Source organism: Coturnix japonica, unplaced genomic scaffold (assembly GCF_054131305.1).
Source record: "Coturnix japonica strain WE unplaced genomic scaffold, WE-NBRP24 Scf116, whole genome shotgun sequence".
NCBI classification, from domain to species: Eukaryota; Metazoa; Chordata; class Aves; order Galliformes; family Phasianidae; genus Coturnix; species Coturnix japonica.
In genome coordinates this window covers 213,643-224,808 of record NW_028189019.1, presented here as the reverse complement: position 1 = coordinate 224,808, position 11,166 = coordinate 213,643, and the positions used below count along the sequence as shown (strand labels likewise).

The 11,166-nt window shown below is 58.0% G+C and overlaps 3 protein-coding genes across 11 annotated transcripts in view; 1 reads left to right on the top strand and 2 right to left on the bottom strand.

Annotated features, from left to right (window-relative positions):
- On the top strand, window positions 1–2,171 carry TARBP2 (TARBP2 subunit of RISC loading complex). Its single transcript, XM_085535320.1, has 3 exons — window positions 1–54; window positions 445–634; window positions 1,762–2,171. The coding sequence occupies exons 1-3, from the start codon at window positions 1–3 to the stop codon at window positions 1,917–1,919; spliced, it is 402 nt and encodes a 133-aa protein (XP_085391446.1). The 3' UTR covers window positions 1,920–2,171.
- A 1,060-nt stretch (window positions 2,172–3,231) lies between these two features.
- Window positions 3,232–4,550, bottom strand: NPFF (neuropeptide FF-amide peptide precursor). The gene is made up of 2 exons (XM_015850352.3): window positions 4,172–4,550; window positions 3,232–3,487 (listed from the first exon to the last, which is right to left on the bottom strand). Exons 1-2 carry the CDS (start codon window positions 4,504–4,506, stop codon window positions 3,376–3,378), a joined length of 447 nt encoding a protein of 148 aa, XP_015705838.2. The 5' UTR covers window positions 4,507–4,550; the 3' UTR covers window positions 3,232–3,375.
- Window positions 4,551–4,871: 321 nt separating this feature from the next.
- The window catches only part of LOC107306968 (cyclic AMP-dependent transcription factor ATF-7), a 52,084-nt gene continuing 45,789 nt past the window's right edge, over window positions 4,872–11,166 (bottom strand). For 7 of the 9 annotated variants that reach the window (XM_015850392.3, XM_085535323.1, XM_085535324.1 and 4 more), the window contains 3 exons: window positions 10,953–11,150; window positions 8,810–8,918; window positions 4,872–6,869 (listed from right to left, as the gene is read on the bottom strand). In XM_015850392.3, coding sequence (XP_015705878.1) covers window positions 6,652–6,869; window positions 8,810–8,918; window positions 10,953–11,150 — 525 coding nt within the window. In that variant the 3' untranslated portion in view covers window positions 4,872–6,651. Of the gene's footprint in view, window positions 6,870–8,809; window positions 8,919–10,948; window positions 11,151–11,166 lie in introns of all 9 variants that reach the window. The other 2 variants (XR_014941804.1, XR_014941803.1) reach the window with 2 other exon arrangements.

The following is an 11,166-nucleotide window of genomic DNA, read 5'->3' as shown; positions in this document are numbered from 1 at the left end:
ATGGAGCCACGCGAGGGGAGCGAGGCCGAGGTGGAAGAGGATCAATTCTGCATGGTATATGGGATATATATGGGGGCACATAGAGACCCCCATGGGGGGGACGGGACACTGGGGGGTCCTACATGGGGGTCCCAATAGCCCCCATGTCCCATATGGGACCCTCAGGTGCCCCCATATGGTGGCAGTGATGTCTCAGCCTCTGTGTCCCCACTGTCCCCAGTTACAGGGGGGTTATATGGGGTCCCTATAGGTTCCTGAGCCCCCCCAACCCCACATGTGTCCTTGTATGGGGGTCCCGCTTATCCCCCAGCCCCCAAGTCCCCGTATGTGGGTCCATGTAGTTCCATGCTCCCTCAGCTTTGACCTTATGGGGGGTTCCATCACTCCCTGTGCCCCCCCCACTCAAATAAGGGGGTCCCCCCCACACTGTGCCCCCTCCCACAGGGGGGTCCTCGCCTGGAGGGGCTGCGTGGCCGCGCTCCGGGCTGCACGTGGGACTCACTGAGGAACTCAGCGGGGGAGAAGATCGTGCAGCTGCGCAGCCACCCATTGTGTCCTATGGGAGCTGGGGCCTGTGCGCTGCTGCAGGAGCTGTCGGAGGAGCAGAGCTTCGCCATCAGCTACCTGGACATCGGTGAGACCCAGAACCAGCCCCATAACCAGCCCTATAACCAACCCATAACCAGCCCCATAACCAGCCCTATAACCAGCCCTATAACCAACCCCATAACCAGCCCCATAACCAACCCCATAACCAGCCCTATAACCAACCCCATAACCAGCCCCATAACCAGCCCCATAACAAACCCCATAACCAGCCCCATAACCAGCCCTATAACCAACCCCAGAACCAGCCCTATAACCAACCCCAGAACCAACCCCATAACCAGCCCTAGAACCAGCCCCAGAACCTACCCCATAACCAGCCCCATAACCAGCCCTATAACCAGCCCTATAACCAACCCCATAACCAGCCCTATAACCAGCCCTATAACCAACCCCATAACCAGCCCATAACCAACCCCATAACCAGCCCTATAACCAACCCATAACCAGCCCCATAACCAACCCCATAACCTACCCATAACCAGCCCCATAACCAGCCCCTTAACCAACCCCATAACCTACCCCATAACCAGCCCCATAACCAGCCCCATAACCAACCCCATAACCAGCCCCATAACCAGCCCAGAACCAGCCCCATAACCAACCCCATAACCAGCCCCATAACCAACCCCATAACCTACCCCATAACCAGCCCCAGAACCAGCCCAGAACCAACCCCATAACCAACCCCATAACCAGCCCCATAACCAACCCCATAACCAGCCCCATAACCCAGCCCCATATCCAACCCCATAACAACCTTATAACCAGCCCCATAACCTCCCCCATAACCAGCCCCATAACCTCCCCCATAACCAGCCCCATAACCAACCCCATAAACCCCATAACCAACCCCATAACCAGCCCACATAACCAGCCCCATAACCAACCCCAAAACCAGCCTCGTACCAATCCCATAACCAGCCCATAACCCCCCATAACCAACCCCATAACCAGCCCCATAACCAGCCCCGTAACCAGCCCCAATACCCAACCCCATAACCCCCCCATAACCAGCTCCATAACCAACCATGTCCCAGCTCCGTGCTGAGGGATTCTCCCCCCCAATTCTATGGGGCTGAGGTCTCATAGTGGGTTCTCATCTCACTTGTGTGGTCTGGCTGTGACTCTGCCCCCCATCTCCCCCCATTTCAGATGCCCTCAGTCTCAGTGGGTTACACCAATGCCTGGTCGAACTGTCCACCCAACCGGCCACTGTGTGTCACGGTGCCGCCCCGTCCCGCGATGGAGCCCGTTCCCACCGCTGCCGCAATGCCCTGCAGTACCTGCGCATCATGGCAGGGGGCAAATGACACCCCCCCAACCCCACCCCATGGACCCCCGGCACCCGGAGCCCCATTGGGGACACACAGAGGGACCCATAAATGGATGGAGCCGCACAGTGATGCGTGGACCCCCCCCATGGACCCACCGACACTGATGGACATTGGGGACCTGGATGGATCTCAGGGCAGGGGGGGGGTCTGTGTTCTGCCCACCCCCCAACCCCCAGGTGGGTCCTTGGACACGGGGCAGCCCCCAGGAATAAAGTGGGGGTGTTTGTAGCTCCGTGTGTTGGTGTGTTTGTGGGGGGGGGGAGACCATGGGGGGCATTTATGGGGCTGGAAGGGGGCGGGCCTCCCCCCTTCACCTCCACCTTTATATGGGGTTAAAGCACTATATCCCCATATGTCCCCCCTATATCCCCCCATGTCCCTCCTATATCCCCCCATATACCCCATATCCCCCTATATACCCCCATATCCCCCTGTATTCCCCCTATATGCCCCATATCCCCCCATATCCCCCTATATCCTCCCCATATCCCCCTATATCTCCCCCACATCCCCCTATATCCCCCCATATCCGCCTATATCCCCCCATATCCGCCTATATCCCCCCATATCCGCCTATATCCCACCATATCCCCCCTATATCCCCCATATCCCCCTATATCTCCCTATATTCCCCCATATCCCGCTATATCCCCCTATATCCCCCTATATTCCCCCTATATCCCCCTATATCCCCCCATATCCCCCTATATCCCCCATATCCCGCTATATCCCCCTATATTCCCCCATATCCCCCCTATATCCCCCCATATCCCCCTATATCCCCCCATATCCCCCTATATCCCTCCTATATCCCCTTATATCCCCCTATATCCCCCCATATCTCCCCATATCCCCCCTATATCCCCCCATATCCCCCTATATCCCCCCATATCCCCCCTATATCGCCCCATATCCCCCCCATATCCCCCCATATCCCCCCTATCCCCCTATATCCCCCCCATATCCCCCCCATATCCCCCTATATCCCTCCTATATCCCTCCTATATCCCCCTATATCACCCCTATATCCCTCCATATCCCTTCTATATCCCCCTATATCCCCCCATATCCCCCTATATGCCCCATATCCCCTGTATATCCCCCCATATCCCCCTATGTCCCCCCATATCCCCCCTATATCCTCCCATATTCCCCTATATCCCTCTATATTCCCCCATATCCCCCCATATCCCCCCTATATCCCCCCATATCCCCTCCATATACCCCCATATTTCCCCATATCCCCCCATATCCTGCTATATCCCCCCTATAGGACAGGCTTCAGGGGTTGGTGGTGCCACTTTATTGGTGGGCTCACACGGAGCCATGGAGGTGGATGGAGCCATAGAGATGCAGAGGATGGAGGCACGGGTGGCTCCAGGGATGGATGGGGCCATATAGGATCTATAGGATCTATAGGATCTATAGGAGCTCAGCGGCGGCGGCCGAAGCGCTGTGGGGTGGCCATGGTCCAAAATGGGGCAGATGGGGGATCCCAACTGCGGGGACTGAGCCACGATGGGGAACCCGGCCCACGGGGGAACCTGCAGGGGGGGAGAGAGAGAGAGAGAATAGGGGGTAAATGGGGATGGGGGGGTGGGAAGGGTGGATAGAAAGGGATGGGGACATGGGTGGGTGGGTGGATGGGTGTATAGATGGACATTGGGGTGGATGGACAGATGGACATTGGGATGGATGGAGAAGTGTATATGGATGGACATTGGGATGGATGGACAGATGGACAGATGGACATTGGGATGGATGGACAGACAGATGGACATTGGGGTGGATGGAGAGATGTATCTGGATGGACATTGGGATGGATGGATGGATGGATGGATGGACAGACGGACACTGGGATGGACGGACAGATGGACATTGGGATGGATGGACAGGTGTATATGGATGGACAGATGGACATTGGGATGGATGGACAGGTGTATATGGATGGACATTGAGATGGACGGACAGACGGACAGACAGGAACGGCCAGATCCACCCATGGATGGCAAAGGATGGACGGACAGAGGGACGGATGGGGACAGACAGGGGGGCAGCTAAAGGGGGATGGAGTCAGTGCTGGGGAGGGGGATGGACAGACGGACAGATGGGGGCAGGACAGATGGACGGACGGGGATGGTGAGATGATGGTATCGATGGGGACGGACACACACGGGACACACAGACACGGGACACACAGACACGGGACCCCCCGCCCCCCCCCTCACCTCTGCGGCTGCAGCTCCGTGGCCGCGCTGTGGGGTCGCCCCATAGAGCGAAGCAACGAGCTCAGAGCGGACGGACCCGACGGGGCGACGGAACCGGGACCGACCGGGAGCGGATCGGACCGAATCGGGTCGGGACAAGAGCGGCCGGTTCGAGCTGCCCCGGCCAACAGCAGCAGCGCCAGCACCGCACGAGCCGCCATCGCCGCCTCCGCCGCCCCCCGAACCGCCGCCCGCCGCCTCTTATAGACGGGGCCGCAGCCCCGGGAGCGGCCGGGGGGGTCCCGGGGGACGGGACGGGATGGAGGGGGGGGGGGGGCTCCGTTAATTGAAGCCATTTCGCAGCCGAGACAACAGCCGCGGGGACGGGCAGGGATTGAAGGGGGGGGGGCGGCCTTGAGACGGCGGACCCCGACAGCTGAGCCCACCCCCCACCTCAACCTGGAGCCTCCAGATCTCGGGACCCCCCTCCATCCCCCCCCCCCATATCCAACCCCCCACATACATCCCCATCTCGGACCACCGCCCCCCCCCCGGCGGCCGCGTTTCGCTCCCGCAGCCCCGACGGGGCGGCCCCGAACTCCTCCATCGGCCCCACAAACAGCACCAACCCAAGGGGCCATAATTGCCCCCCCCCAGGGCGGTACCCCCAGCAATATCCCCCCCCCCCATATCCCCCCCCCCCAACACACGCAGCCACCGCTCCTCGGTAAGAGTTTAATGTCGTATCTGCAGCATAAATAAAGGCACATGAACGCCGCCCCCCCCCGCGCCCCCCACCCCGGGGCTGTGAGGTCCCGCTCACAGGGGCGGCCCTTTGGGGGGGGGGGGGGGGGTTTGGGGAGGGGTCGCGAGGGGGGGGGGGACACGGTTTAAAACCGTTCCGTAGCGTTATAAAGGGGCTGCGCGTCCGTTCTGAAGTGATACACGTCTATATAGGTCTGGATATACTCATAATATGCGGGGCTGGATATACTACACCTCGTGGTTACGTGTATTTTATCGTGGGGGGGGGTCGAGGGGGGGGGCCCTTTTTATCTCTTGGCTTCTTCCATTATTGATCGTCAGAGCTGGGGGGGGGGTCCCTCCATTGCCACTAATGAATGGGGGTCCAAAGGGACACAAGGGGCGGCTCTGGCTCAAAGCTGGAGGGGGGGGAGGGTCCTGGGGGGGTTAAGGCACCGCTAAGGGTGTGTGTGTAAAGGGGGGGGGGGGCAGAGCAGAAATAGGGATCCCCCCCCCCCCCTAAAGTCCTGGAGCTGAGCTGGGAGGATGGACAGACACCCACCCTGGGGGGGGGGTCCCAACCTGGAGTGCCACAGAGCCCCCAGTTTATGGCTATGGGACGCTGTGCCCCCCAGGATGGGGATGGGATGGGATGGGGGGGGGATGTCTGGGTTAATCCAACCCACCCACATGGGGTCTTCAATGCACATCGAGGCTGGGGGGGGCTGCTCAAGGCACGTGGAGATGGGGAGGGGGGGGGGTCCGCTGTGGGGTGAAGCTGTGACAGCGCTGCCGTGAGGACACGGGGGGGGCTCAGAGGGTCTTGGGGGGGGTCGGGGCTCCGGGTATGGGGAGAGCAAAGCGGCTCCTATTGATCCCCTCCATCAGTTCCTGCGTCCCCATCATGTTTGGCAGCTTGGAGGAGCTGCTGAGCTGCTGTGAGCATCGCTCAGCCCATAACACATATAGGGAGAGGGAATAGGGTTATCCTATACCTGGGGGGGGGGGTGTATGGGGGTGTTGGGGGTTAGAACAGAGCCCGGCAATGGGGAAGCAGCCCATGGGGCTCCTGCAGCGGGACCCCACGTCATGGCTTTGGGTTCTGCTGCCCCGGAGGAGCAACAACGAGCATCAACTCATCCAAAGTGGCAAAGTGCGACCTGAGGGGGGGGCAGAGCTCAAGGAGGGGGGGGGGACATAGAGCTGTATGTGTGTGTATGGGGGGGGGGGGGGGTCCCATAGGATCCCTTTGCTTCCAATATACCAACAAGCCATGGAAGCACATCTGCAGCTCTCAGTGCTCCTGGATCAGAAGAGCAGAACGTGATGGGGATGGAGAGGGGAAAATCAGGGCAAACCAGCACCCCCCCCCCCCCGTGCTCCCCCCACCTCCATAGAGGCACCGATTTAAGGCCACCAACGTGAAGTCTCGATCCTGGGGGGCGCAGTGGGGCTGGGAGCTCCCCCTGCAGGACCCATCCCAGCCACAGCTCAGTGCAGTCTTAGGAGTGAACCCCCACAGCCCCCCCCCCCCCAAATAGGGCTTCTCCTTTAGTGTTTAATGGGACCCGAAAGCAAAACCTCTGCGGGTGCTCTCAAAGTGAGGCCTTCGGGTGACGCATCCAGGGATGTCGGATCAGAAGCTCCACAGCTGCCCTTCCCTGGCTTGAAAAACAAAGAAAAACGACCCCCAAAATCCAGGCCGTCCCGCAGGGGGGGGGGCACGCGGCTCCGCTCAGTTCTGGGGGCCACGAGCATCATCTGGCGGCAGACTGGGACTGTGGGGCCATGATGACGTGTGGCTGCAGGGGCAGGGCCAGCTCTGTCCTTTGGTTCGCCATCTGAGTCAGCACCGACGTGGCCACGGCCTCGGCTGCCGAGCGGACGTTGAGCCCGTTGGGGGACGCGGTGACGGAGCTGTGCTGGATGACGGGCGCCGGGGAGCCCGTGGGCTCGGAGCTTTCCTTGGGGCTTTCTGAGGGGGAAAAGGATGGAGGAAAAGTGGTTGGGGAGCTTTAAGAATCCAGCCAACCCAACCGTCCCATTGTCCTGTGAGCTTTCAGGACCTTTCCAACCCAACCACCCCATTGTCCTGTGACCTGTCAGGACCTTTCCAACCCAACCGTCCCACTGTCCTGTGAGCTTTCAGGACCTTTCCAACCCAATCATCCCATTGTCCTGTGTCCTTTCAGGACCTTTCCAACCCAACCATCCCATTCTTCTGTGACCTGTCAGGACCTTCCCAACCTAACCGCCCCACTGTTCTGTGACCTTTCAGGACCCTCTCAACCCAACCACCCCTTTGTCCTGGGACCTGTCAGGACCCTTCCAACCCAATCATCCCATTGTCCTGTGACCTTTCAGGACCCTTCTAACCCAACCATCCCACGGCTCTGGGACCTTCAAGGACCATCCAACCACCCCATTCTCCTGTGACCTGTCAGGACCTTTCCAACCCAACTATCCCATTCTTCTATGACCTGTCAGGACCCTTCCAACACAACCATCCCATGGCTCTGGGACCTTCAAGGACCCTTCCAACCCAATCGTCCCACTGTCCTGTGAGCTTTCAGGACCCTTCCAACCCAACCATCCCATTGTCCTGTGAGCTTTCAGGACCCTTCCAACCCAACCATCCCATGTCTCTGTGACCTTTCAGGACCCTTCCAACCCAACCATCCCATTGTCCTGTGAGCTTTCAGGACCCTTCCAACTCAACCATCCCATTGTTCTGTGACCTGTCAGGACCCTTCCAACACAACCATCCCACAGCTCTGGGACCTTCAAGGACCATCCAACCACCCCATTGTCCTGGGCCCTTTCAGGACCTTTCCAATCCAACCATCCCATTCTCCTGTGTCCTTTCAGGACCCTTCCAACCCAACCACCCCTTTGTCCTGGGACCTGTCAGGACCTTTCCAACCCAATCATCCCATTGTCCTGTGTCCTTTCAGGACCTTTCTAACCCAACCATCCCACAGCTCTGGGACCTTCAAGGACCTTTCCAACCACCCCATTGCCCTCTGAACTTTCAGGACCTTTCCAACCCAACCATCCCATTCTTCTGTGACTTTTCAGGACCTTTCCAACCCAACTGTCCCATTGTCCTGTGACCTGTCAGGACCTTTCCAACCCAACCATCCTATGGCTCTGTGACCTTTATGGACCCTTCCAACCCAATCGTCCCACTGTCCTGTGAGCTTTCAGGACCCTTCCAACCCAACCATCCCATTGTTCTGTGACTTTTCAGGACCTTTCCAACCCAACCATCCCATGGCTCTGGGACCTTCAAGGACCCTTCCAACCCAACCATCCCGTTGTTCTGTGACCTTTCAGGACCCTTCCAACCCAACCATCCCATGGCTCTGGGACCTTCAAGGACCATCCAACCCAACCATCCCATTCTCCTGTGACCTGTCAGGACCTTTCCAACCCAACTATCCCATTCTTCTGTGACCTGTCAGGACCCCTTCCAGCCCAACCATCCCATGGCTCTGGGACCTTCAAGGACCTTTCCAATCTAACCATCCTATGGCTCTGTGACCTTTAAGGACCTTCCCAACCCATCCATGCTGTCATTCCATGGTTCTGTGATTCCTGAACACTCAGCTCTCAGCCCAGAACAGAAGGGTTGATCTCCCCCCTCGTCCCCCCCCCCCCCAGATACAACTGCAAGTGAAATGAAGCTGATGAGTCTCAATATAACACTGCAATGGGAACTGCAAAGTTGGGAAGGGAATGGGGGGAATCCAGTGTCCCCCAAAGGGCTCCGCACAAATGCAAAGCAATGAGGTAAGAAGGCAGCCAGGCAGGTTGCCTATAGCTGATGGGAATGAAATAGATGGTATAAAAAAGAAGAGCAAGGAAAGGAAGAGAATGGAAAGATAAGGATGAGGTGCAGAAGGCACCACTCACCCAGATAGCCCTGGGTCTTCTTCTGCAGCGCGGTGACGGGACAGTCCTTGTGAGCCAGCAGCAGCTGCTTCAGCTGAGCCACCTCATTCCTCAGCAGCGTCACTTCATTCTGCCATTGAAAAACAGGGATGTGTGGACATGTGGACAAATGGACAGGGGGACACCCTGCAAGCTCACCCTGCAAACTCAATGCCTGGCATCGAGCTGGAGGCGACCTGAGGACACCAAAGCTGCTGGGTGGGGGGATTTGGTGACCAACCCACAATGGGAGCTGCCCCTCACTGTGATATCTCTGCCCAACCCTTCCTGAGCCACCTCTCAGGTCCACTTCCCTCCAACCTCTATGCAAAGCTTTGGACAAGCAGTTGAAACCCCGTCAATTACGTTGCAGGAATGCCCAAGGAAACAGTTTCTATCATTACTTTGGGAAGAAAATTAAATGCCATGATTGGAAATAAAAGAATCCATTCCATGCATGGGCAACCAGTGGGAGAAAAGCCAGAATGGACACCAGTTTGGTTTGTGCAGAGCTTGGCCAGCGTTGAGAGCATTAAATAACTGCAAGAGCAGAAAGGTTCTGTTCAGCAGACAGCTCTCACCGACACAGGGCAGACTTCCATCCCATAATATCGCTACTTTCAGCTCGTCCCCATCAGGAGATGCATTCCCCCCCCAGGGAACCAATGACCTTCCTGGCCACACTGTTGGCTCATGGTTGATCACTGTCAGCTGTTGGCCAACCATGGGTCAACCGCCGGCCTTCTTGGCCGTGAGGGCACATTGTTGGCCTATGGTCAACCATTGGTCAACTGATGGTCAACCATTGGCCTTCCTGGCCACCAGGGCACTGCCGGCCTTCCTGGCCACAAGGACACACTGTTGGCTTGCGGTCAACCATTGGTCAACTCTTGGTCAACCATCGGTCTTCCTGGCCATGAGGGCACTGCCAGCCTTCTTGGCCACAAGGACACACTGTTGGCTTGCAGTCAACCATTGGCCAACTGTTGGTCAACCACTGTCCAACCAGGGCACTGCCAGCCCTCTTGGCCACGAGGGCACACTGTTGGCTTGTGGTCAACCATTGGTCAACTGCTGGTCAACCATGGGTCTTCTTGGCCACAATGGCACACCGTTGGCTTGTGGTCAACCATTGGTTAACTGTTGGTCAACTATTGGCCAACCAGGGCACTGCCAGCCTTCTTGGCCATGAGGGCACACCATTGGCTTGTGGTCAACCATTGGTCAACTCTTGGTCAACCATTGGCCGACCAGGCACCACTGGCCTTCTTGGCCACAAGGGTACACCGTTGGCTTGCGGTCAACCATTGGCCAACTGTTGGTCAACCACTGTCCAACCAGGGCACTGCCGGCCTTCTTGGCCATGAGGGTACACCGTTGGCTTGTGGTCAACCACTGGTCAACTGATGGTCAACCACTGGTTTTCTTGGCCACAAGGGCACACCGTTGGCTTGCGGTCAACCATTGTCCAACTGTTGGTCAACCACTGTCCAACCAGGGCACTGCCAGCCCTCTTGGCCACGAGGGCACACCGTTGGCTTGTGGTCAACCATTGGTCAAATGTTGGTCAACTATTGGCCAACCAGGGCACTGCCAGCCTTCTAGGCCATGAGGGCACACTGCTGGCTTGCGGTCAACCATTGGTCAACTGATGGTCAACCATTGGTGTTCTTGGCCACAAGGGCACACCATTGGCTTATGTACAACCACTGGTCAACTGATGGTCAACCATTGGTCTTCTTGGCCACAAGGGCTCACCATTGGCTTACGTACAACCATTGGTCAACTGATGGTCAACCATTGTCCAACCAGGGCACTGCCAGCCTTCTTGGCCAAGAGGGCACACTGTTGGCTTGCGGTCAACCATTGGTCAACTGTTGGTCAACCACTGGCCTTCCTGTCCACCAGGACACACTGCTGGCTCATGATCCACCAGGACCCCCCGTCCTACTCCACAGAGCTCCTTCCCAGCAGCTCAGCCCCTGACCTGCACTGATATGTGTGTGGTCACTCCTTAGTGCAGCACCCAAACGTGTTTTCTTTGTGGCACGGGGACGGCGTTCCCTCCGCGGTGACCATCCCAGAGCAGCCGGGCTGAGCTCAGCCTTAATGGTTACATACTCACGCTCAGCTGGATGTTCTGGGTTGTGAGTTCCTCTGCTTTCTTCTCCAATGAAGACACCCACAGCTTGCGTTTCTGCCTGCAGCGCGAGGCAGCAGCTCTGTTCCGCTCCAGGAACCGCTGCCGACGCTCATCGGGGTCCTCATCAACCGTCCTCCTCCGCCGACCGCCGGTGCTGGGAGTGGGTTGGGCAGGGGAAACCTGGAGATGGAGAAGG

Coding starts and splice junctions, on each gene's coding strand:
- NPFF (XM_015850352.3), bottom strand. CDS start 4,506: ATGGCTTCAATTAACGGAGCCCCCCCCCCCCCTCCATCCCGTCCCGTC. Junction 3,488..4,171: donor ACGGAGCTGCAGCCGCAGAG/GTGAGGGGGGGG, acceptor CCCCCCCTGCAG/GTTCCCCCGTGGGCCGGGTT.
- TARBP2 (XM_085535320.1), top strand. CDS start 1: ATGGAGCCACGCGAGGGGAGCGAGGCCGAGGTGGAAGAGGATCAATTC. Junction 55..444: donor AAGAGGATCAATTCTGCATG/GTATATGGGATA, acceptor CCCCTCCCACAG/GGGGGTCCTCGCCTGGAGGG. Junction 635..1,761: donor CATCAGCTACCTGGACATCG/GTGAGACCCAGA, acceptor CCCCCATTTCAG/ATGCCCTCAGTCTCAGTGGG.